A 25,737-nucleotide genomic window follows, 5' to 3' on the forward strand; every position below is an offset into this window, starting at 1 on the left:
CGCGTTCTCGCTGCTTAAAGTCCCTAATGGAAGCGGACAACACCAAGTGGCTTGACTACGAGTAGTCCCTCTTTCACTTCGTCCGTCGTGCGTGACGCGAAAGAAAACCGCGAGGCTGTTTTCCTGAACATTTTATACAAGTCTTTAAAAAGTGACCCTTCTCTTCATCGTGAGCAATAATCCTGTTGTATCTTTAGTAGTTTGTCTCTACATTTTAACTGTACAGGTAGTTTGCTTCGTCAGGCGGTAGGAAACTCGACACTAATGGTGTGATTTTGAAGAAGTGAAAATGATGAACGATTCCAAGACAGACAAAAATGGATTGCTATTTAGGTGAACTTTAAAACCCCTTGCTTGCATTATTGCGACTAAGAATTCCTTTCAGAAAGTACTCTCTACTTAACAATTAGATTATGAGCTCGAGATTTCTATCGCGTGATAGTTGACGAGGGCGCAGCTCGAGTCAACTATCACTCATAAAAATCCAGACCGAATAATCTAATTGTTTTAGTATAAATCTACTAGACGTTCAAAACTTTATCTAAATTCTCTTATTAGACACTTCGAAAACGCAAAGAAGCAGCCGTCATTTTGTTGACAAGCACACACTGCCACGCTACTCATTATGTACAACAGAATAGATAGTGAGTAGCGAGGCGAATAGGAGAGCGGCATTCGTGAAAGAACGCTAGTAGATTTATACTAATTTTCAATACAATTTAAAACGTTTTTCTCTTAGTCATTTTTGGCTTCTTTTATTTCTTTGTTTACAAGTGCATATGTTTGTTGTTTTTAGGCGTTTGTTAAACGCATCTTACAAGGTTGCAGTTTTCAACAACCTGCGTTCATCTGTGGTACACTATTTATGATCTCCGAGGTAATATATCAGCGAAATGATCTGAGTTTCAACTTAGAGAATGTCCAGGCATTTTCTTATCCCGTTTAGCGTCTCTGTTTAGTTTTCGTGGATGGCATATTTTAAATTTTCTCAGAAGGCGTAAGTTTCCCGGTGGGGTAAGAGGAGTGGGGAGGGAATTTTATTTTGGGCGGGGGAAGTACATGTAAAGTCTTCTTAACTAGACTACCTGTACAAACTGAAAAAGTTTCCCCAGAATTTGTAGCTTCCTGTTACAAGTTCATGTGCTCCTCTAGCTCTACTGCTCTTTTAATTTGCTGATCTTGTTTTTTTTTCCTCTTATCTTAAGTGTTTTTTTATTATTTATTTTTTGATCAGTGTTAATAACAGACAAAGGTTAAACCAGGAATCAAGAGTCTGACACAGCAGCCGGAGGTAAGTAAAAGCAATCAGACTAGCTCTGTTTTAATAATTTCCTTTCGCAGGACCGCTTTAATCAGACCTGGAAGATTTTCAATTTTGCACTCGTTTAGCGGGTTTCTTCTACCCTTGAACAAAAGCTGGCCAGCAAAGTTTTTTGTTCGTCTTATTTGTATCTTTTTACATTTCTAACAAAAGTGAAGGTCACTTATTTGTTCCCGTGTGATTTTCTTTTTTCCAACCTCAAAAAAGTGTGCTTTAAGCGATATGCTAACGCCCGTACACCCAGGCGTTTGTGTTCGTTTTTTTAAATCGATCTCTTTTGCGTCGCATATATAGTCATTGGCATTAATAGGAAATTGCGCTCAGTCTTGTGTTTAACCTTTCGCTTGCAGTAGCGATCAAACTACATTTTCTCATTAAAATACCATCACATTATCAAGTACACAGGTGACGAGAATAAAGATAATCATCAGTTATTTGAAAGTGATATTGTCGTGACGTCGCTCCAAATTCTCAGAACTGAAGTGATGGCTGTCAGTAAGAAGAATTGACAATCTAAACTAGGGAAACTGGAATGATTAAAAGTAGTGTGATCTCGCGTTCAGTTTAAAAGATTAGTATAAGTGGCTCGCTAAAAAAGTGATGCGAAGGTTTTCAAGATGAATTTCTAATAGAATTTCTACATGAATTTCTAATTCTAATCCGCACTTATGCGGTTTAATTCCCCCTAAAGAGAAGCAAACCGCCAGAAAGTAAAACTCGCCTAAATCAAAACCACCTCCAGGAGCCTAGAGACATCAAAATAACGCAATGCAAACATAAGGTAAGCCATTTTATTCAAATTATTTTCTACACGTAGCATTTAGAGTAATTTTCGAAGCATTCTCGTACATTGTCTTATAGACGGCTAAAATTGTAACGCAATCGCCAACAGCATAATGTCACGTATTAATCGTATTCAACGTCTGGGCCGCCTGTGGTGACACGAGACGAGGTACAAATACCCAGCCATCCGTATAAAGTTTCAAATTGCTTGATCCGCGACCGGTCGTTTCTCGCCTCACGATGTTTGCAAGACTTGTTGTTTGGTGTCTTTGTATTCAACAAGTCAGTTCCCTTGGAGGATTCAAGAAGGCTTTTCAGTCAGGAGACATCATTCTCGGTGGACTGAATGTGTTGCACCACAAGGACGCTCACGATAGATGCGGAGATTTTTTTGCCGTCGGTCTGGGTTACACGGAAGCTATGATCTTCGTGATCGAGCAAATCAACAACGATGCGTCCCTCCTTCCTAACATTACACTCGGCTTTGATATCCGCGACTACTGCGAAACCATCTCTATCGCCGTCAAAGAGACTTACGAGTTTGTGCGAGACACAGATTTGCATCATTCGTGCTCAAGCAACAATTTCCGCGTCGATAACGAAACAACTTCCTGCTGTTGCTCGAGCAAGAATTCCAGCCCCGTTAAACTGATCATTGGACCTTACGACTCAGCCAGCGCCGTCCAGATTGGAAGCCTTCTAAGCGTGGCGAAGATTCCCATTATAAGTTTCTCTGCTACGAGCGATGAGCTAAGCTCAGCCCAATTTCGATACTTTCTCAGAACGGTACCTCCTGATGGACAACAAGCCCGGGTGCAAGCGGATCTGTTCGAGCACTTCAAGTGGACCTATGTTGGCACCGTAGCTCTGGATGACTCCTACGGACGGTTTGGTGTGTCGGCGATACAGAATGAATCCTACAGGCGGAAAACCTTCTGCATCGCTTTCTCCGAGTTTATTCCACGGCTTCGGGCGGCCCAGAGCATAACACAGATTGTCTCTCGGATTAAACAGCAGAGCAATGTCAAAGTGGTCGTCGTGTGGGTCTTCGGCGGATATGCTAAACAGTTCTTTGCAGAAGCTCTCAGACAAAAGTTATCGCAGCGAACTTGGATTCTGGGCGACGCAACGAGCACAGAGGGAAGCGACCTACTTGGCCCCTACTTTAGTCTTCTTGATGGTGCCCTCGGTGTTCAACCGCACAATCGCAGGAACGAAAGGTTTGAAAAACACTTAACTTCTCTAACCCCGAATAAAACACGTTTCGGTAAGAATCCGTGGTGGGCTGAGTACTGGAAACAATTTAGGAATTGCTCCGTTCAAAGTGTCTATGAAACAGACCCGAAATGTTTCGATGTTCCGTTGTCACGCAGCATGGCTAAGGAACTGATTGATCCTTATCTTGTCTACCTCATAGACGCCGTCTATGCAGCCGCCTACGCTTTGGACAGGAGCATCAGGTGCCGTGACTCAGAAGAAAAACTTCAAGGGGGAGAGTGCCCACTGGCAAAACTACTTAAGACTGGAGGGGTCGACCTTTTGCCATACTTGAAAAATGTCAGCTTTAGAGGTCTCACTGGTGTTGTGGAATTTGACGATCACGGAGATCCAAAAGAATCGTCGTTCGAGATAGTGAACATCCAAGTGCACGGAGCGGGCGAGAAAAACAAGTTTATAGTGGGATCTTTGAACAGCAAGGAACAGCAAAGGTTGCGATTAAACGATTCCGCGATCAAGTGGGCAAACGGCAGTGTTTATACAGAAGTTCCGGCTTCAGTTTGTAGCGAGGTTTGTCTCCCCGGAACTCGGCAGGAAGTAATTGCGCCTTGTTGTTGGAAATGCGTGAAGTGCCCGGGGGACACAGTCAGCAAGGAACCTGGATCTACCAACTGCACTGCGTGTCCTCCTAAACAGAAATCGAACGATGCCAAAACGACATGTGTCAGCCTACCGGTGAAGAACTTACGTTTAGAGGACACGGCTGGTGTGTTGCTGTCTTGTGTGACAGTTGTAGGATATTGCCTGACCACTGCCGCGTTACTGGTATTTCTGAAGTACCGCGAGACGGCCATTGTGAAAGCTTCAAACAGGCAGCTGAGTTTCGTCCTTCTGCTCACGATCTTCCTCAGTTTCACTCTAGCACTGTTGAGCTTGGCAGAACCGACTGATTTTATTTGTCGCGTTGCACAGTTTTCCCGGTATATCATTTACTCTACGTTCGTGTCAATTCTGTGGTTAAAATCCGTGCGTATATTCGTCTTGTTTCAATTCGACGTCTCCAGAATGGCCTCGCAAAGTTACATTTCAAAAGCCAAGTATCAAGTGGCCTTAGTTGCTCTCGTCAACAGCGTGGATGTTGTGTTACTGATCGCCTGGTTCGCTTCAGACCCACCCTTTCGAAATGAAAAAATCCAACCAACTCAGTACATCTTTTACACCTGTACACCCTATGGATCTTCAGTCGGAAAAGCACTGTATTTTATGGTTTGCTCATACGTTCTGCTGCTTTCGCTGCTTTCGTCGTTTTACGCCTTCAAAGTCCGGAAACTGCCAGATAACTTCAACGAGGCGCGGTTCATCGCGTTCTCTCTGTACATCATTCTGTTGTCAGCATTATGTTATTATTCAGTGGAGTTCTCAGTGCAGGAGGGCTGGTACGTCTCGGTTATCGCCTGTACCACTACTCTAGTGGACTCGTTTGGCTTGCTTGGGTGTATGTTTGCGCCTAAAGTATTCAACATTCTGTTCCACCCAGAGAGAAACTCCAAAGAGGTGATAGGGTCGCAGATAACAGCTTACGTCTGTCAGAACGCTGGGTTGACAAACCTGAGCGGAAATATACCCACAGCGAGTGCAAGCAGTGAGAGAAATGAAACTGAGCCAAAAGAACTGTAGAAAGAAAAATAAAGAGAACATTATCCAGAACTTCAACCTAAAAGAACCTGTCTTAGTCGTAGTTGTTTGAACCCTTGGTTCCAGCAAGGGGGTTGCTTAGTAACGATACAAGTCGGCAAGCTGTCGTGATAAGTTCGGGGTTCCTTGCCATTTTTGATTGGACAATTGTAATCGTCAATCCTTCGGGTGCTTCTTCGACGGTTGGATAAAATCATATTTCAGATCAAATCTCTATTGGTAGATATGGTTAAATTATTTTTCTCAGTTTCAATCTTAAAGAATGCTTCAGCTCAGACTGTTCGGTAAAAAACGAGGTAAAAAACGAATTGTAGTAGAAGCCGTAAAGGTCGGCACACACGAGGGGACTAATCCCTGCAACCACAGTGAGACCTGAATTAAGCGGACCCCATATCAAGCGGACACCAGCTTGAATACCAAAATTTTCTCCCTACATTTACTGTAAAGTAAACCTGCATTCAGCGAACACCTTCGTTAAGCAGAGGCGGAAACCAATATTAAGCCATTCTTTTGCATAAAACCTGCACTAAGCGGACACTTCAAGGGCTTTTTACCTCTAAAGGTTTAGCTGAGACTTCTTTAACATTGTTCAGTGATGTCAATTAAAGCTAAGTAGATTATTTCAGATTGATGCATTGATCGACTGGACATTGTAATATGCCAGTCTTTGATCTTACACTGTGTTACAAAAGAGTTAATAATTAACTATTTTTGCACAACATATTAGAACCTGTTTTGAGCGGACACCCTGTATTAAACGGACACTAGTAATGTTCCCAAAGGTGTCTGCTTAATACAGGTTTCACTGTAGTCCCCTGAAGACTTTCCACGAAGGGACTGGTCGCAGGGACTTGTCTCACGAACAGTTCACGCGAAGCGTTTTGAGGAACAAGCCGCGGGGACTTGTCCCAAAATTTCAAACTGGTTTGAATTCGTGGGGCCAGTCGCAGAGACCACATTTTAGTCCCTGCGACTAGACTTTGCGGCAAAAATGGCTAGTTCACCCGATGGGACTTGTCCCCTCGACTTGTTGCAGGGAATAGTCACCACGTGTGTGACGACATTAACAGCTTACCGACTTTTTGATAGTTTTTTTTTTTTAACCAAATATATTGTTTTTGAGTGAGATCATTCAGTGTTCGTGGATATGTAATTTAAAGCGTTAACTTTCTGGGTTTTTTTTTTCGTTGTTGTTGTTGTTGTTGTTGTTGTGAATTTACAATAACCTTTTGCCGGGATGACTTTGGCAAACTAGCAATTTGATTTTTGAGTTTTAGTGCCCTATTGTATTTAGTCAGTTGTAATTGCATTACCATTTATATCACTAGCTATCCGGCCTATATGAGAAACATGTTCTCGTTCCGTTCTACTTCATACAACATGCGTGGAAACTATATACTGGAAATGCCCAAACCTAAAACTACAACTTTTGTTCTCCACTCCTTTACTTATCTGGCAACAAAAAAATGGAGTTCTCTACCCAATTTTATAAGGTTATGTAACTTCTCAGACTTCAAAAAGCACATCAGTAAAACCAATTCATAAAACATGTAAATGACAATTTTATAATTAGTTAACATAAGTCAATTGTAAATATGTAAATAGCAATTTCTATTTTAATTTTTCGTTATCAAATATTTTGTTCCTCGGAAATATTAGCTTGTCAAGCTACTCTGAAATTCGAGCTTAAATAAAGTTTATGTCTGTCTGTCTGTCTGTCTGTCTGTCTGTCTGTATGTAATCTTTTGATTTTACGTTACTGTGCCATTTTACGTTACTGAACTTCCAAGAATTGTCTCTAGGAAATCGAACTTTGCAGAACACACCAGGAAAATCTTGTAATAAAATGTACACGTGAAATAAATCACCGAACAATGGCACAAACGAAAGAGATATCAGTTTTTTTTTTTCCAAGAGGGCACGGTAACGAATCCTGTTATCTGATTGCTTGTTAGCGCAGTCCGGATTTCCTCTCTCTACCCTCGGTCACATTAACGCGCTCGATGTGTGTGTGGAAAAGGTCAACAATTACAAAAGTGGTTTAAGGGAAGGAGAAAAACAAAACAATTTATTTACCTGCTATCGGGTTGTTCCGTATTGTGAAGAACTGTGACCTCGGGCTTGAAAATGCTGCCCTCGGCACAGTTTTCACTATACGGACCTCCCAACCGGCAAATAACCGATGATCTACAATAAATGAAAGAAAAGAATTCCTCGCTGTAACGGTGGTTTAAAGATCAGATTTTAATTAATTGGTATGGATTACTCTAATTTTATGTCTCCGTAAAGTCCTTACTTGTAGTTTTTGGTTAATAAATTTCCAACGCTAAGAACATTGTTTCATGTCAATTTGCAAACACTTTGAATTTTATCGAAAATAGTCCGCTATGCGTCATGTATTGGATTCTCTTCTCGTCATTTGCAAGTGTCGGCAGCTTATGAGACTGAACTTGAAATTTTCTTTGCAATCTACGAAGACGACGACGAAGAGCATTTCGTTGACATACCCTCGGACGAGGAAAACAACAATTACACGACACCACAGGACCTCTCAACCCATGGCGATGAATCTCAGGCACACCGTGTTGAGACACCCAAAGACCGAGCCAGCTGGTTGGGAGCATCGTTATGGAGAGGCACGGTGGCCTCATGGTTAGTGCGCTCGTCTCCGGATCGAGCGGTCCGGGTTCGAGCCCAGGCCGAGGACACTACGTTGTGTTCTTGGACGAGACACGTTACTTTCACAGTGCCTGTCTACACCCAGGTGTATAAATGGGTACCGACGAACTTAACGCTGGGGGTAACCTTGTGATGGACTAGCATCCCATCCAGGGAAGAGTAGAAATACTCCTAGTCGCTTCATGCTACATAAATTAGGATAAGCTCTGGCCTTATGGCTACTTGGCTCGTATGGAGACTTTACCCTACGTGGCTCTTATTAAGGGACTTTACCGTGTTTCGATCTTTTGCATATTTTAGTATAACGTGGAGAAGATTTGTGAAATGAAGGGGTGATCATCGCAGTTGAAATCGCAATTTACGCAATTGCAAATTAAGCTTCCCAAAAAGATTTCAAGCGTCAGCAGGTTTGAACCCGTGGCCTCTGCGTTTAACGTTGCTGTGATCTTAACCAACTGAGCTATGAGACCCATACATTGGGAGTAGGACAATTGTGCTTTAGAAGATTTGTATTCATCAGTGAACTGTAGTTGCTTGCTCTTCAGTCTTTAAGCCATCAGTGTCTTCTTGTCATGTCTGTGGCGGGTTATGTCGCAATGCAATGATTTCCAAATTCTCCCCTTTTTTTGCGTTTTGTTCCTCTATTTTACTAGGGTGAGGACATTGAGTACAAAGGAGACCCTTTACAAGATTTCACCCTTAGGAAGTATATGTTTTTGCGCAATAAAATTCCTTTTAATTCTAAACGAGATTCCTGATGTAAAGCAGAACCATTATGAAACAAGTCATTTCTTAAAATATAGACTGGAGTAGTTATTGAATTGTTATTTAACTTGTAATTGTTATTGGAAGGGAAAATCATATATCATAACAATTTTTTTTGCAATCTTCTATGTCCAACTTCGTCCAGACAGAGTACATAACAAGTTGGAAGACGTTTATATCAGGTTTTCTTTTGTAAAGAATGTTTAAGAGTTGCATTTGTCCCAAAACAATGAAACGGCGGAAATCATTTTAGGCCTTGTCCACACTACGCCGGAGGAATTTGAAAACGGAGGTTTCACTCTCAAAACGCATCAAATGTTTTCCGTCCCCACCACGCCGGAGGAATTTGAAAACGGAGACTTCACTCTGAAAACGCATTAAATGTTTTCCGTCCATAGTACGCCGGAGGAATTTGAAAACGAAGGCTTCACTCTGAAAACGCGTCAAATGTTTTCCGTCCCCACCACGCCGGAGGAATTTGAAAACGGAGGTTTCACTCTCAAAACGCATCAAATGTTTCCCGTCCCCACCACGCCGGAGGAATTTGAAAACGGAGGCTTCACTCTGAAAACGCGTAAAATGTTTTCCGTCCACACTACGCCGGGGGAATTTAAAAACCAACAATGAAAAGCGGTCATTTTGGATTTGTGCTTGAGGAAAACTCAGTCGGGGAAGTCCCATGATTATCGTGACGTCATCCGTTTTCAAAATGTTTTCTGCCCACACTAAAACGCAAGCCGGCGTTTTCAAATTCCTCCGGTCTGAAGAGCGTTTTCTTAAAGCTCCACTTTCGTGACGGATTAGTGTGGACGGTAGGCCCAACCGTAGAAATAATGCTCCGTTTTCAAATTCCTCCGGCGTAGTGTGGACAGGGCCTGAGAGTTGTTCCAAAACAAACAAACTTGCACGGCTGCTGGGCTACGTGAGAGGAAACGCTCTGAAACCGTTGGATAAGATACACACAAGACACTGTTTCATTCTTTGTTCGGATTGTTTATCAGTACCGAGTTTCTGACGTGTGAATATTAAATGCGTCTTTGCAGGTTTCTGGACAGATTTGTGTATAAAAATTCGAAGAGGAACTTGGAGCGAGGTGACTGCCGCTACATAGCTACTAAACTTTTGGTTGTTAGTACAATGTCAAACCAGATTTTTCAGATTATCTTGTTTTTACTCGCATAACTTGTTTCTGTTTCCTTAGATCATGGAGGTTCACTTACGCAGCCGAAAATGTCTTCAAGTAGGCTGGCCGAGGAGCCTGGTAAGATCGAAAAAAGGTGGGAAAGTACTCATTTTCTATCTGATCGTTGACCGTCTAAATTTTTTCAATTTAAGATATCATTATCAAATTCGGTGTTGACACTGTTTCCAAATTATGTCTTCCATAAGAACGTGAGTTTAAACATGTGAGTAAGGCTTATTTTCGTATGAAGTCTTTACACCTAGCCTGATCTTGAAACTGAGTTAAAAAGCAATGAGGCTCGAATTGTCAGAATATTTTGTCATCATGACGTATCCTTTTGTTATTTAGCAACAAGTCCTATTAAAACTGCCGGCTCAATCATCTCATGAAGTACGCTAAAAATTATGGCTTTTATGCCATGAAATTAGTTGATTTTGTTCATTCATTTTGCAGTGAATACTAAAGCATTCCTGTTGAAGAAGGAAGAAGATATTCGAGAAAATGAACTGTTCTTTCAATAGTATTAATAGAAAAGAAGTAATAATCCGTAGAAACATTTGTTAGTACAACAAGAGAGTATCCTCTATTTGATGTCTTGCTCAACTCTCGCCACTTGTCTGCTTGATATATTACGTTGAAACTGTAAGGAGAAAGTAGATTTTGATCGTTCCTGGGTGAACGGATGAAACTGAAAAGCTAACTTAATCAGCTTACAGCTCATGGATATTCCTTTGCTGTATCTTCATGTTAAATTCTTTCTCTACCAATTGTTTTGTTATTGTTGTTGTTGTTGTTGTTTTTTTTCATTATTTGCCTGCATAGCAAGCGTTCCCGTACGAAGAGCTTTTCCGCATTCTGGCCGCGCGTAAATTGGAGCGAGAGCAAAAATTTGACGAAGCAGGGGTGGGGCTACCCAGGCTATTTTATCATAAAAGACATATTTTCCTGTCAAGTTCATAACCTACGAGCCACTTTGCTCCATCAGGTCTTTCCTCTACTTGGGAGACATTATTACTCAGGGGATTCCTCGTTCTTTCTCCTTCGAGAGAAGAAGACGGGGGACCCTTTGAACTAATATCCGGGAAAAGTTGAGAGCGCGAAGAAAGGTGTTTTTTTACCTATAATACGGACCTTGGTACCCAGTCAAGGTTCCCCATTTCTCGTTCTCTATACTTACTATCAATATAACTCTCAGGTATTTCAAACAGAAAGCAGAAAAAGAAAATAAACGGAAGAAGAAAACTAACGATTCTGTCGATGAAACGTCAGAAATGGCTTCGAATTTTGGTACGATTTTGTTTTTGTCACTAGACTCCAGGATTATGCCATTGTCTTTACAAGGCTTCTGTGTTTTGACTTCAGTTGATCTGCTCTTGTGACAGACAACATTCAAGAAGAGCGATCCAGCGTGGGGTTCAACTTCGCTAGGTAGAAAATTCTGATATCTGTTGTTTAGAGGGAACCCTAGGCAAGAATTCAAATGGCTTCCCATTCTTATTGTCCAATCAAAGCTAATTATGTCAGCTGTTACGTCACAATGCTTACAAATCTCCCGCCAAAAACTCTGGCTCGGTCGATTCTTAGCTGGAACTGGGTAGTAGGAAAAGTAGAGTCATCGGTGATACATTTTTCTGTTTGCTTCCCAGTGAGTTAAAGAGCTCTAAAGAGCGTGGTACAAGTAAAAACAAACACACAGCTATAGTGATGAAGAGGATGAAGGCGATGACGAAGAACAGAGCGAAGACGAGACTGGCAGCGAAGACGAAGACATGGCGGAAAAAGGGCAAAATTGGTCGGAAGAGGGTACGAAGTGATTGTACGCCGGTTATAAACACTAAGTTATAAATCAAATTTTAGTTAGCATTACTTGTATCCCGTTCACACCAACATGTTAAACATGTTTAAAAGTGGTTTAACTAAACAAGGTTAAAAAGTAGTTGTTCATACTGTGCACACCCCACAAGGGAAAACCTGTGTGATTAAAATATGTTAGCAAGGTAGTTTGAAATTTGTCTTCTCAAAATTACTGCAAAGCGTAATGACTAATCGATAAATTGGAAAAACCTAAACCTGATTTAGTTAAACCAGTTTAGTTAGTTTGAATGGGGCATTAAACTATGTGCAGAATGGCAATATGATCGGCTCTGTAAGAATATACTGACGGCGAGAATTAGGCAAGTCGAGCTCGTGTTTTCTTGAATGGGTGCTATCTATAAAAGTCAAATACCATACTTTTTAGGCCTTGATTCCTTCCCTCGTGCCTAGTTCTTAGTCCTTACTTTGTATCTTTGTATTTACTTTTTTGTATTACTACTCTTGCCAGAGTTTGATTACGAAGCCATGGATCTTTCATCCAACGACGAAGAAGAAACGGGTTTGTAATTTTCTTTTAGCAAGTATCAAATTTTACTTATTATTTACTTGTGATTATTACTGATTTATTGTCGAAGCAAGATTAATGATTTTCCACTGTAAATATATCGCACCATCGTTGTTTCGTTTTCAGAGGAACCAGTCACTTCACAAGGCAAAAAAAGAAAACCGACAGAAAAAGATTACGAAAAGGTATGCGTGTAACATCCCGCGGGCTGCTGCGATCTTTGCCTTTGTTATTTGTGGAAATAAAGTGTTGATGCTACTGTTCACCGATTGCAGTTTTTAAGTTCGTTTCAGAAGGGCGGAACTAGTGTAGCAATCGTTCGATCTGAAAGTTGTAGCGAGAGAAAAAAATCGACGAAGTCAGGGGTAAAGGAGCGATCGAATCCGCATCTCCGTCGATTAGTTGATCACGTCCCAAATTTTCGCACAGCCAGCATGCGAGAAATCGTACGAAACGCTTGCTAAGCGAGCTATTCAAAGCCTTGTTTGTAGTCTCATCAGACTTGTCACGAGTGAGGCGACTCTAGAGATGTGTGTGACGTGACGCGTCACAAAAGCAGCTTATTAACAGCGCTCTTGGACTATTATTTTTAGTCCAATTCTTGCTTTTATTGCTGTATTTTCCAGGCTTTGCTCGAAAACGTGAGCTCTGATGAATTTTCGGACGACGAAGAAAGCCAGAGAACGAAAAAGAAATCCAAAAAAGGACAAGTGGAAGAGTAAAACATATTTCATCTCGTTTGTTTGTTTGTTTGTTTGTTTGTTTGTTTTGCGATTCTGTGATTCAAATCGTTTATTTCTGTAACATGTTTTTGTTTCTCTTCTTGGTTTTCTTCAGAAGTGATGTGTCATCGATGTTTGCATCGGCTGAATAAGTACAATATTTTTATTACATTATACTTTTTACCTTATGTATGCTGGCTTCCCCATTGCGTGTCGTGACAATCAAATTTCCTAAGTTTTATGCAGCCATGACTAAACAAAAAATACCGTTTCTTACTTTCAAATACCCTAATCCACATGCGAAAGAAAAGTTTGTGTTTCGGGAACAAATGCTGCTTTCAATTAAAAGAATTCTTGCTTCGGTAACAATCGTTTCTCGTAGTGAAGTAACACTACGACTTGGTCTCAGTGACCAATGTGCCGACGTCCTGGTAACGCATCTTCCTACCTTTCCGCGCTGCATTCACAGCGTGTCTTGCTCTGATTGAAAAGCAAAATGTAGGAGCAAATACAAAAAACCATTGATGGATGAACACCTAGACAAACAAAAACTTGATAGATTTAGTTGTCTTTTTAATTGCTTTCTTTTAATCTTGCTTGTTTTGAAATTACCAGTTCGCTCATCTGCTGGAAAATTCCAAGGCGTCACGTGGTGAAAGCTATGACGTCAAGAGAGAGGGCGCCAGCGACAAGCAACTAAAATGGGAAGAGAAAAAGGCGGGAAGAAGCTGGAATAAACAGAGAGGAGACTGGGGTCGGGGGAGAGGTGGAAAGAAAGCACCTGGTATGAAAACCAAGTTTAACCCGAGAAACAAATCCAAATCGCAAGGGAGAGGTGTAAAAAGACAAAGATAGGCGATGTTAAAATGACACTTGAAGGATAATTTATTAAATATCAGAAATGAGTCATTTCACGGTGGAAACCGACAGTTATAAATGGAATATTTCAACCTAAGAATGATGTTTGATAGAGTATCTATGTTGAACTCTCAAGGGAAATGAAAAATTGTTTCAGATAGCAGTGAGTTCGAGATTGGAGGTAAACCTACTTTCACAATAACTGAGTGAAAGGAGATTTAACCAAATGCAAGGAAAATGATTTTTTTTTTTTGCTCGCTGTAAATAAATAAAATATCACAGCATCATTGCCTGATGTTTGATGTTATTTAATAACCTTGTTGGCGTCAGAAACACAATGTGAAAAACGGCCTTGCAAATACAACTAGCAAATGGCAAAGATTTAACTCCAACTAATTGGAACATCAGCAAATAACCAAAACTGGTTAATTTCTTCTGTGAAATCAAGTGTTAGACTGCTGTTTGGCCAAACGTTTGAAGGTCTTGTGGTACTTCTTGATTCTCGGTGTATCAGATCAGCTCCTCTGGCACATCCGGTATCTGTCGGACACAAAAATTATCCCAGTCTTTTGCATGACTGTGCATTTTACACTCGTACTGTATATGAGCTCGTACTGGCCGGCTTGTAGCCGATTACCGCTCGTAAAAAAGTTCAGGAATCTCGGTAGAAAACTCGGAATAAACCTCGATAGAACACTTGGTTGAAAATTCATAGAAAACTCGCAAGAAAACTTATAGAAATGCTGAAGGAACAGCCGCCAGAAGCTCGTCTTGCGCATTCTCTTTCTTTATACTCCACTCGTGTTTCTATTTAGACAATAGAGTGTTTCTATCTAGGAACTATCGGCTGATAGTTGGCCCGCGGAAATTTGATGTTCTTAAAACAAATATTTGCCCGAGAAGCGAAGCTTCGAGGGCAAATATGTTAGTTTTAAGAACATCAAATTTCCAAGTGGCAACTATCAGACTGATAGTTCCGAGACATAAGCACTCTATTGTCTTTATTGTTCACCCCTAAATTTTCTTCCGTGCGCGAGTTCAAAAATCGTATTGAATTATTTTCAACTTTTTCAGATGAAAGCCGTGAAAGCCAAACCTAAAATGTGAAAAAGAAAACAAACAAAAACCCTCTTATTATAAATTTAATTTTTTATTTTCTATAAGCCCGCTTGTTGACAGAAATATTTTCACGGGCGAGTATTATCCATCCGGGTATTTTCCTCGGACGGGCACTATGGCCTGATAGTGTCTCTCCACGGATGAACACTATCGCGTCACGTGATCAGTTTAAACCAATAAGAATCGGAGAAAATTTAGTGGTGAACTATAATACTTGATAAAAACATAGAAAATGCTTCCTCTCTATTTTTTTTCCTTAATTAAGTAGAGCAGAGTGTCATTTGTTACCGTGACTGTAATGTCCACAAGATCGTTGGCCAGTTTCTGTCCTCTGTACATCTCCTGCATGTTGTACTCTAGAGAGACGAGCAGCGTGAAGTATTCGTTGATCAGCAATCGTTCTCTGCAAGGGCAGGGCCAGTCAGACGCATTTAGTAGACTCATAGTTAATAGAGTGGAATGGTTTTGAAACCCAGCAAACAAAGATGCCAAGGGACCACAACCGTGCAATCTTTTGTTTTGCACTCATACACCATGCATGAATTACGTAACCAAAACGTTTCTGTTGGTTAATTCCTCAGAAGTAAACAACTATTGAGGTTTTGTCACTGTTTTGTGCGCGATCAAAGCCAAAAAAGATAACAAAAACATACAACAAAGAACTTTGTTGGGTTTCAGAACCATTCCCCTCTATTAACTGTTGTGCACTGTACTATGATTTGAAGCACTTCATATTCAAATAAACACCAACACTCTTTCATTATTGTACCTGGCAGTGAATTTGTTTTCAGGGTAGTAGTCTTCTACTCTTTTGACAATCCTGATTTCTGTATCTTCTTCGTCTTCATCCACTATAGAAAGGAGAATGAACAAACACAAACAAGCAAATGAAACTTGAGTGTACATGTAAAATAATCTTGATAGTTGTTTACAATGACTTTTCCTTTACTTGAACTTTTGTTGTTCGCTTGTACGCGAGGGGATGAAGTTGGGCAAGAATGGACAAGAGATGTTTGGTTAATAGCAGATTTGCACGATAGCGTCATTTGACTACAACTCGTTTTTTCTTTATTACTGAAATTTTGAAGCCCCAGTGGGGTTTTAATAACGATGAACATAAGAAACAGAAAAAGTGAAGTATTACTAGTATTTTGGTAGTTGTAGTCAATTCACACCATCATGCACATCGTATATTGGGCTAAAAAATAATTATATATATACATTTTTTTAAAAATGTGTAAAGCAAAAAACTCTATCAAAGCAGAGCAATGACAGTAGTGGCACATAACTCTCCAATGAGCCCGTTTTTTTATTCTTTATTGCTTCTACAATTATTTAATATATCAAACATGAGAGACCGTGTTTCGTTGGGATATCCAAACATTGAGAGGAGAGTTGAAAATACGACGCGCAGCCGAGTATTTTTGACAAAATTCGGGGTGTTTAGATGACAGATGAACCCCCCCCCCCCCCACCCCCTCCCTTCCCTTAGCTCAAGATCTGGATCCGCCGCTGTTAAGGAATGACTGCTGAAGGGAGCCTGTTACCTCAAGCATTTTTGCTTTTTTTTTTATATAGACTCCTCATCACTTTGATTTTGAAGCCCGTTTGCAAGAATATTTATAACATATTGAATATAAAAGTGATGGAAGGAATTAAGGTTAAGTTGAATATGTCAAGTGTGTAAGAAAGTAGTCTACAAAATGCACTTGAATAAGTTCGTTTTCTGATCTACAGCGATCTGCCGGAGGAATGGAATCAGAAATCTGACAAAAAGGGGAGTTCTGACCGTGTGCATGATGGTCCCAGTGGAATAACTTTCCTAAAATAGCAGTGTTCGCTAGAAATAAGCAAACAAGAAAACTGATTTACCGTCAAATCCGTCAGAATCTTCTGGAAGTGAGTACACACTTCTAGGATTGTCCAACTGCACCTGATCAAATGTAAAACAAAAGAAAATGTGTTGTGTAAGAAAGACCCTTGTGTTGCTCCGACATGTCCCCTCGTGTGAACTGACTGACCGCATGGTGCATGGTTTTGGTAATGCCCAGCATCCTTTGAGACACTGCATTTTTGAAGTAAAATGGCGGCCATCGAAGTAGAATCGGTTGAGAATGATTCTCCAGCGAAAAATCCTGAAGACAGCGGTCATATTTCTTGGAATAATAGCTGACACGTATGCTGATTGCTCATTTCAAGGATAATCCAATTCTATGGGACAAGCAACTAAAAGACAATGCTAACAGACAGAAAACTAAAAAGGCAATGACGCCTTTGTTAGCACGATTTGAGAAGGCACAACCACCAAGAAACCTAGCGGCGATCAAATCGAGGTGGAACAGCTTAAGGAGTTCGGTATTGAGATACACGAAAAAGCAAAAAGAATCATACTAGTCAAAAGCAGCAGCACGAGCACCGCTACTGTTGGCTGCCATCTTGTTTTTCCGTGTGCACGAGCACAAAGAATTCTGGTCGTTTTCTCCGATTGGCTCAACTTTTGATTCTGTATCAGGGACATGTTGCATAACCGTACACACAAGTTTCATGGCATCCTTGCAACGTTTTGTCCCCACGACGTGTCCCATGAAGGTCAACAAGCTGAACTTTGTGCGACATGTAGCATGGACAAATATCCCCCAAAATGGTGTTGCAAAAGTAAAAAAAGTATCAGTTTACACGAGTTGACATGCATGTCGCCGCAACATACCCCAGGGACATGTGCCCGCAACACTTTCATGCGTGTGCAAACGCTGTGATGTTGTCCCTGCTACATATCCCCGCTAAACGTCCCTACTACATGTCGCCTCAGTGTGCACTACACAATTTTTTTTTTTGTCGCTGGAACATGTCCCTACAATATGACCTCTCGCGTTTGGCCACCTTGAATGTTTTCTAGTCAGTGTGCAAGGGCGCTTTTCATTCGACCAAAAACTTCCGGTGTGAATTTCCGGAAATTTCCATGGGCGAATGGCACAGACTTTTCCAATGTGGAAAACGACAAGCCGCACAGTTTTGTTCGCTTGGAATTTTTCAATGACTTCGAGGTTTAAATCGCAAGTATAGAAGCAAACAAAACACTGATATGTCGACATCGTTACTTCTTATATACCAACAACAGCAGGGACCTTATACAAACCACAACAGCAGCGAAAACGTCGCAAAACAAAGGGTTAAGATTTTCTATCACCATTCTTACTAGCTTTTAGGGTTGCGCCTCGCATGGGTAACTTTATTTTCCCGTTCGCGCAATTCCTATTGGTCCTTTTCTTCTTTTAATTATATTGTAATTTTGTGACCAATAAAGTTGATAGATTAGATTAGATTAGATTAGGTTTAACGATTTGTACAATGGTTCTGCATGCGTTGTAAATCTTTGTACATTTCCTAGCCAACCTATGCAGAACAAACAAGTACACCACGGGGGCATTATTTTTGTAAAACACTTCCTTCACGAATTTAGCTGTAGCTAGTATTTATCGACATATAAGTGGAAAGATTCTAAAGTATTTCTATTTTCTTATACGCGATGTCGTCATCCTTGCGTGAAATGTCCAACTCGCTCTGATCGCGGTCAAAAGAACTAGCACTGAATAGAAAATTGCGAATTTGCATAATTTCCGACAAAGCGGACAACCTCCTGTGGTATGCCCAAATTTTGGAACTTATTTTCCTGGAAATTTCCGTTCCATTTGATTTTCATCCCGGAAAATCCGGAATTTTCGGTTGAATGGTTCGCTTTTCAGAAATTCAACAATATCCGGGGCACTTTCCATTCGACCAAAAATTCCGGTATGAATTTTTGGAAATTTTCAAGGGCGAATGGAACAGACTTCTCCGGTGGCTGCACCAGAGTGGAAAGCGCCCTCATACTTTCGTTCGCTTCAAATTTTTCAAAGACTTCGAGGTTTAAATAGCAAATATAGAAGCATACAGAGCACTGATACGTCGACACAGTGACGTTTCATAGCCCGTGACGGCAGGGACCTTATACAAATCACAACGCAGCGAAAACGTCGCAAAACAAAGGGTTTAACGAGTCGTACAAGGGCTCTGCACGAATTATAAGTTTTTGTACATTTCTTAGCTAACCGATCCAAAACAAACAAGTACATACGGGGGCTTTATTTTTGCTGGAATTAAATGCTTTCTTGACGAATCTAAGTTAGTATTTATCGACCGACAAGTGGCAAGTAAAATATTGATCCATTTTTGAATACACGTCACCGTCATCTTTGTCTGGGATGATCGTGGTGATCGCGGCCAAAAGAACTAGCGCTGAACAGAAAATTGCGAATTTACATAAGTTCCGAAAAAGAGGACAAGCTCTTGAGATATACCCAAATTTTCGACAACTTTTTCCTGGAAATTTCCGTTCCTTTTGATTTTCACCCCGGAATTTCCTGAATTTTCGGTTGAATGGTTCGCTTTTCGGAAATTCAACAATTTCCGGATTTTCTGGGACTTTTCCCTGGAAATTTCCGTACCATTTGTCCCTGTTTCGAAAATTTCGGAATTTTTGGTCGAATGGAAAGTGCCCCAGTTATTGTTATATTGAAGAGAATACAGAATTCTTAAGAGACGAGATGTGCACTTGTTATAATAGATTGGAGAAAATGAATACATTTTTTTAGAATGTTGTCCAGGCAGTAAATAAAATTTCAGTTGTTTAGAGACGTTGAAGGCATTGAGATCTTTAAAGGTGAGTGGGGTATTGTCCCAGAGAATAGTCGCTGTGTAAATGGACAATGCCAAGATCTAACACGAGTGAGTAGATTAATTCAAATTGAGGGAATCGCAAGTAAAGAGGCATTTTTGAAGGCTTCTGGCGATTATTATCCTATCTAACCTCTTCAAAGACGCTCTTAAACTGCAGTCCGCTGTTTTTCTTGTGAGGCTTAACTTCAACTGCTGTAATCGTTCGCTGAAAGTTGTCCACCAGAACAGCCACGAATAAACTGACCAAAAAAAAAAACAAAAAAACATGGACATGTATAATCTGCAGGCAGGTACTTTCCTTTTAGCAACGTTCATGTTAAATGAATAATATAACGATATGTTTAAGTCTCTTGATGATGCCCACATTCAAATCTATACACAACAGTTCCAATAGTTACACAGGATAGAGGGATACATGCACTTTTCAAGAAAGGAAAGAGGGCGGATAAAGAATGAGGGAGTTAAGACTAAATCCGATAGGAAATCGAACAATTTCAGTTACGTTTTTAGTGGACAAAATCCTGATACCAGAATAATTTTTTAGGTATTTTACAATCCTTTTCACATTTTCTTAAAGCTAAAGATATAAATAATTGCCTGAAATAACACCGAAAACAATTTCGTATGGGAAATTATTCGTATATTCTGGAGAATATAAATTTCAAAGTTCAGAGAAATTGTGCAAACACAGGTAAAATTGCATCGTCAGTGTCATTTCACCAGTACTTTCAAGCGTTTCATACGAAGTTCAAAATTTTTTTTCGCCATTTGTTGTTGTCACAAATGATTTTTTTGAGAAGATATTTAAAACAGTCGCACAGACGTTTGCAATACGATGTAAATAATCTCGCAACAAAGTTTTTGTCCGAACTTCTGGTGAATTTCTTCTTAATCCCCCATTTAGGCTTCAGTTCCAAGGTAATCCCTCTTAAGTTATATTTAGATCAGGAATCCCAGGAATCAGCCATTTCTGTGATGCGAATTTTTGCTCACGTGGTAGGGTTTTGCATATTATGCTGGAAGTGTTTTGAGCATCATAGTGAGGCAAAGAAATCAAGCATTATGCGGAAATAATGATGACAAAAACTGGCTGACGGTTGAGGGAATTGGCGCGCCAAGCGAAATCTGGGCACTTATAGTCCCTTGACTACGCAATAGATACAGCGCGTGCCAAAAGGTTGTGCTGAGTCAACATTCTTCTGTTGCACTAGAATGAGGTTTTTTCCTAACTAGAAAACTCATTTCACAATAACCAACCTAGAGCAATAGAACATCACATTGCGGCGTCGCTCATAGTCAGCTTCCGCCATTTTCGATGCCATCGAAATTATTGACATTGCATAGTGAAGCGAAATCTTATTGCTTTACTGTAACTTGTGCTCCTGAAAGTATGTTTAATTATCTTTCGTAGTTTCACAGTGATTTCCTTCGTTTTGACAGGCTCCGAATAAAATATAATAGCCAAGCTCTCGCATGTGGCCAAGGACAAAGGTGTGGCTGACATTGGGTATTTTATGTATGCGTAATGGAGCATAATAGTGATACCTTAAGTGAGGTTTTTTGAGCATCAAGCTTTAGCATAATCACTGAGTGAAACATTTGTCCATAATGTGTAAAACCTTATGACGTGGACAATCTAAGCGGCTTGACACCAGCGCTTTTTTACCCTCCATGAAACGATCTTCGCAATGCGCGTAGTAACGTTATCTGCGGGAAACTAAATAAAATATCTTAAAATAATTTCAAAGTGGCTCTATGGGAGATTAATATATAATTAACTCTTCCGCTCATCCTCTCTTGTTAATAATGATTACGAATGATGCCGCCATCAATTTTCCAACTATCCCGCATCCCACCCGCCAAAATGAGCAAATCCCGCTCCCGTGGAAGAATTTTCATCACGCATCCCTCTTTTAAAATTTCGTCATCCCGAATCCCACCAAATCTATGTTGGACCCTCATATAGGACTTTGCGGAAGAATTTTAGATCGTGCGTTTCCATTAGTTTCCGAGTTTATTTGTAACAGTATTTGGCTTTCACGTTTAAGTTATGGCTATCATGATGGCTTCCTTAACCAAGGCAAAATTAGTTTCTAGTAATCAAGATATCTTTTAACTTCTTACTTCATGAAGATAAAGTTTTCCAACACAATATAGACGATGAGATACAAGATAATGTAACTGTAGCCTAAAAATTGTAAAGAAGAAGAAAACAAAAATCCATTACAGTTTAGACTTAAACCTCGCAACTAACATAGTTATCGTAATGAAAGTATATATATATATATATATATATATATATATATATATATATATATATATACAAATAATATCTGCACTCAGAGCGCAATTAAAACTGTTATAAAATTGGGATATAGTTTTTTCGGTTGTAGTTATCATGGTTGTAGGTGAACTTTTATAGGGCTAACTTTGCAGGTGACAGCTTTCCAAAAAATGTTATGGCAGTTAACTCCAAGTAGCCATCAAATGAATTTGATCGATGATTTTAATTTTCGATTAATAAACTTTGTTATGTCTCCCAATTCAAATACGTTTTCTGATTGGAGGAGAACGTGTCACGTGCCGTTGGTCAAAACTCACTTACCCTAGGGAAACAACAACTAGGACTTTCGACTCGCACGTGATCAGGTCGTGCTCCTTGAAACTGCGGCAAATTTGTTTGCCAGTTGGCGCCAAGCAAACTATTTTTCGCAGTTTTATTTTCTACTTTTGAAATGGGAGTTATAACAAATTAAAACACTCAATGACTGGTTGCGCGGGTAACATTGAGGATCTCGGGGAAACAAAACTCGCTGTTTCCCTTAATTAAGATCAGATATCCAAACACCTTCACGGTCGTGATTTCCTTTGCCTAAACTTGATAAAATATTTCAACTAAAACAACAACAACAATCATTATTAATGAGTTTGAGAAGTTCGTTTCCAGAACGCTTTGAAAAGTTTGAAACGTTTAAATTGGCACTGGCTTCGAAATTCAGTCTGCACGATAAAGTATAGCAGGGTTCCAACCTGGACTTTTAGCCACAACATCACTGTACATGTAGAACCAGTCATCCAATGTGATAAGCTGGAAGAGAGTGAAGAATGCCTTTCCCAAGGTACCAAACCTGGTAGGAGCTACTTCATAAAACAACCCGCGACCTATCACAGCAAACATATCTGCAGAACGTACAGTTAAGGAATGTCTAACTTCGTTGCAATGTAGTACAGAATTAGCGTACTGTCGCAAAACGAAACGGTTCAGTAAAGCACTCTTGCTTTTTAATTTATAACATCTCTAAACATCAAAAGATACAAAGGAACAGTCCCTGTAACATGACAATTGTGCTCAGCGCTCTGAAGGATTTTAGGATCGTTGTCATGATGACTTGAAGGTTCTTTAGAAACCTAAGAAAAATTAAAAACAATCAGTGCTTCAATTGCCTACACTTCAATTGCTTACGCGTCCTTTTACAACCAACATAAACTATACCTTTTAAACAATCAATCCTACTCTTCTGTATAGCCTGCTTATATTCTGCATATAGCTTATCTACGTTCTGCCATCCTTTTTTTTTCCTTTAGTACTTTTTTTGATATTAATTTAATTGATATGTCGTGTCAATTGTTTGTACGTGTCAGTGACCAACACGAAAGCCTATGCTACATTGATCACTGAGTTCATTTCATTTTGGCTATTTACTGTTATATTTCTTTTCTCTTTTTAATTAATGTAATTTCTGTAAATACTGTTTAAGTTATAATTTTTGTAAATAGTGCAAAACAATAAAAATCTGAATATGAATTGAATTTTTGCAATCATCTTCCGAAGTAATGTACTATGCGTTTTCTTTGTTTTTTCGATTGAGCGGGTGCAATGGAATTTCAACTGATTCACGTGAGTAAGGCGTAAGGGGAGTCAACAGGACTGATAAAAAGCGGCGACGGTACAGACCAGAAATGTTTCTAACAAGACTATAGATGAAACCATATAGAACCATAGTAATGTGATGCCCAAGGAAACTCATGGTTTAGCTAAGGCTTATTCATATAGATTTAGATTTGGTTTTAGACAAGCTCGTGTATGTAATCTTCCAAAGCGTTCCCTCTCTACTACCGAGCTTGAAGTACTAACCACTGGGAAGCAGTGATTTAGCTCCGGGACAAAGGCACCCATCCCTCCCTCACCTGATTAGAGCACTACCCACCCCTCCCTTACCTTATAGTCCTCAATACCCGCAATGCTCTTAGCGCCCTGATAGCTCTGAACATGCGCAGTAACCTGAAGATGGCAGCCACATCAAAGGAGCCAACATTCTGCACGATCAGCGGTAGCAAAAAGTCCACCATGGTGAAAAGAACGATGAACAAGTCTGGGAATGAGCGATAATAAGGAGCTTTAGCAAACCGCAACGGCAACGAGAACGTCACCAGACAAAAGGTTAAATGAGTAGGTCAATGGCTGTGCAAGTGCCTTTTGAATCCTAGTAAATTTCTTAGCTGCCTTCTGCAAAACAACGACATAAAATGACCAAGAACTGAACGTGAACCGCAATGGCTAATTTTTCGCATCTTACTTTGGAATTTAATGCTGTGATTGCATATTTAACCTGAGAAAGTTTTTAGACTGATAGGCACCCTGAACAGGTTTACACAGTTATAAGGTAAAATATATATCCATTTTTACAAGGCGTCGCAATTGCTAAAGTTTCCTAATGATTTAATACGGGACAAGGACACAAAAATAATTTTCAATTGCACAGAAGCTAAGCAAAAAATAAATTTTGCTCCATAACAAGATAATTCTGATATAATATATGCCCGGGGTACCCTTCCTTGAATCGAATTAACAGATCGTTGATTCAGCATTGCTTTGTCTTGCAATCATTTTTCTTTTAACTAAAATAAAAAGAAGCATATAAGCTTCATAAATGTTTTGTGTATCACATATCGAAACATTTTGGTATATAATATGTCAAAGGCTTTTCTCTAGTGGTAAAAAACAATTTGCAGGTACCTACAGGTGTATGAAGAGGGCATAGGCCCTCTGAGGGGTGAGGGCATAGGCATTGGCACGTTCATAGGCCCATGCTCAGCCGTACAGCATAAAACCCTTGGCCAATACTCTGAAACCCAGTCCTTTAGCCCAGAGTTACTCGTTGTAAGACAGCTAACCTCCTTCCGCTGCACACATAAGCAAACGAAATGTTTTTTTTTAAAGAGAAGACTATGACAGGACCTCCAATAACCGGAGTAGTTTAATAGAACAACTTCCTCACCCATGATGTTCCATCCCGTCTTGAAGAAGAACGAGCGAAGAGCATAAAGTTTCAGAACTATTTCCACGAAGTAGATGGCAAGAAAGACGCTGTCAAGAGCTGATAGGTACCATCCTGCAATGCAGAAACTAACGTGATTTTTCACGAACCTGCCGAAACGAACAAGCCTTCCTCCCCAGTGTCCCGGCCCGGCCCCATCTCCGTTTCCCTCCTAGATATGAAAATACGTGAAAATACATAACCTGGCGCACGTCCTGGTTTTCTTTTCGGGTCTGATCCGCGAGAATAAAACCTCTTAGAACGAGTAATTCATACTGAAATAAAAGTTCAAGGCTTCTGTCCAGTGTAACCGTAAAATTATCTCAGCACATGCCGCTCAAGAGACCGTATTTTGTCACGCGAAAAATAAGCTTAAAGCATGAAGATTGAATCCAATCTAGTAAATTTTTTTTTAGCAAGATTTAACTTCCTAGCGACTTTTAACACTATACTATACTCTCTTAAGAAACTCCAGCAACCTAATAAAAGAGTTTTGCCAATTGAGAGGAACTATAGAAAACTCCTTACAACAATCTCTTAAAGCAATATGGCGGACAGTGGTGGTGAAGTTGAAAAATTCCCTTTTACAGCTCCTTAGTCTTACACGTAACTACAGCTTTTCCTCATGCAAGTACGGCAAAAAAAGACAAAAAAAAAAAACATATTGAAATAAACGAGGGCGCAATTACCTGCTTTGACGGAAAATCCTTCATCAGTTTGAATCACCAAAATCACCGTGTTCAGAAGAATCACAAACAAAATGCTCACACTGAAAATTTTGGACTCTGTCAGCTCATAGATGAACATTCGAAACTCGCCAGCGTTCTCTAGGGTCTTTGGAATATGCTGATGATGAGTTTTTTTCATTATCGGTCTTTTTTTCTGTAGAACTTACAGCGAGTAAAAAGCAGCATCAGAGTCGGGCTGAGTTACGTGAGCGGCCATTTTGAAAATGATAGGCTCGAAAGGAATTAGGGGAA

General features: G+C 40.0%; 2 protein-coding genes and 1 pseudogene across 3 annotated transcripts; 2 read left to right on the top strand and 1 right to left on the bottom strand.

The window, feature by feature from the left end:
- Window positions 1-2,188: 2,188 nt before the first annotated feature.
- On the top strand, window positions 2,189-6,729 carry LOC149110213 (extracellular calcium-sensing receptor-like). The gene has a single exon (XM_089292926.1). The coding sequence runs from the start codon at window positions 2,345-2,347 to the stop codon at window positions 4,997-4,999; it is 2,655 nt and encodes an 884-aa protein (XP_089149052.1). The 5' UTR covers window positions 2,189-2,344; the 3' UTR covers window positions 5,000-6,729.
- A 3,704-nt stretch (window positions 6,730-10,433) lies between these two features.
- On the top strand, window positions 10,434-13,651 carry LOC149110214 (uncharacterized; annotated as a pseudogene). The gene is made up of 8 exons (XR_016208205.1): window positions 10,434-10,931; window positions 11,027-11,072; window positions 11,291-11,447; window positions 11,968-12,018; window positions 12,151-12,209; window positions 12,651-12,742; window positions 12,862-12,898; window positions 13,362-13,651. The product of XR_016208205.1 is annotated as an uncharacterized LOC149110214 (transcript).
- Window positions 13,652-13,891: 240 nt separating this feature from the next.
- Window positions 13,892-25,697, bottom strand: LOC110057683 (cation channel sperm-associated protein 1-like). Its single transcript, XM_089292974.1, has 11 exons — window positions 25,447-25,697; window positions 24,719-24,832; window positions 23,659-23,812; window positions 22,756-22,847; window positions 22,470-22,619; window positions 21,564-21,627; window positions 19,570-19,678; window positions 16,596-16,656; window positions 15,493-15,574; window positions 15,012-15,126; window positions 13,892-14,144 (listed from the first exon to the last, which is right to left on the bottom strand). The coding sequence occupies exons 1-11, from the start codon at window positions 25,622-25,624 to the stop codon at window positions 14,115-14,117; spliced, it is 1,149 nt and encodes a 382-aa protein (XP_089149100.1). The 5' UTR covers window positions 25,625-25,697; the 3' UTR covers window positions 13,892-14,114.
- Window positions 25,698-25,737: the final 40 nt, after the last annotated feature.

Source organism: Orbicella faveolata, unplaced genomic scaffold (assembly GCF_042242905.1).
Source record: "Orbicella faveolata isolate gen_17 unplaced genomic scaffold, um_ofav_v1 contig_24, whole genome shotgun sequence".
NCBI classification, from domain to species: domain Eukaryota; kingdom Metazoa; phylum Cnidaria; class Anthozoa; order Scleractinia; family Merulinidae; genus Orbicella; species Orbicella faveolata.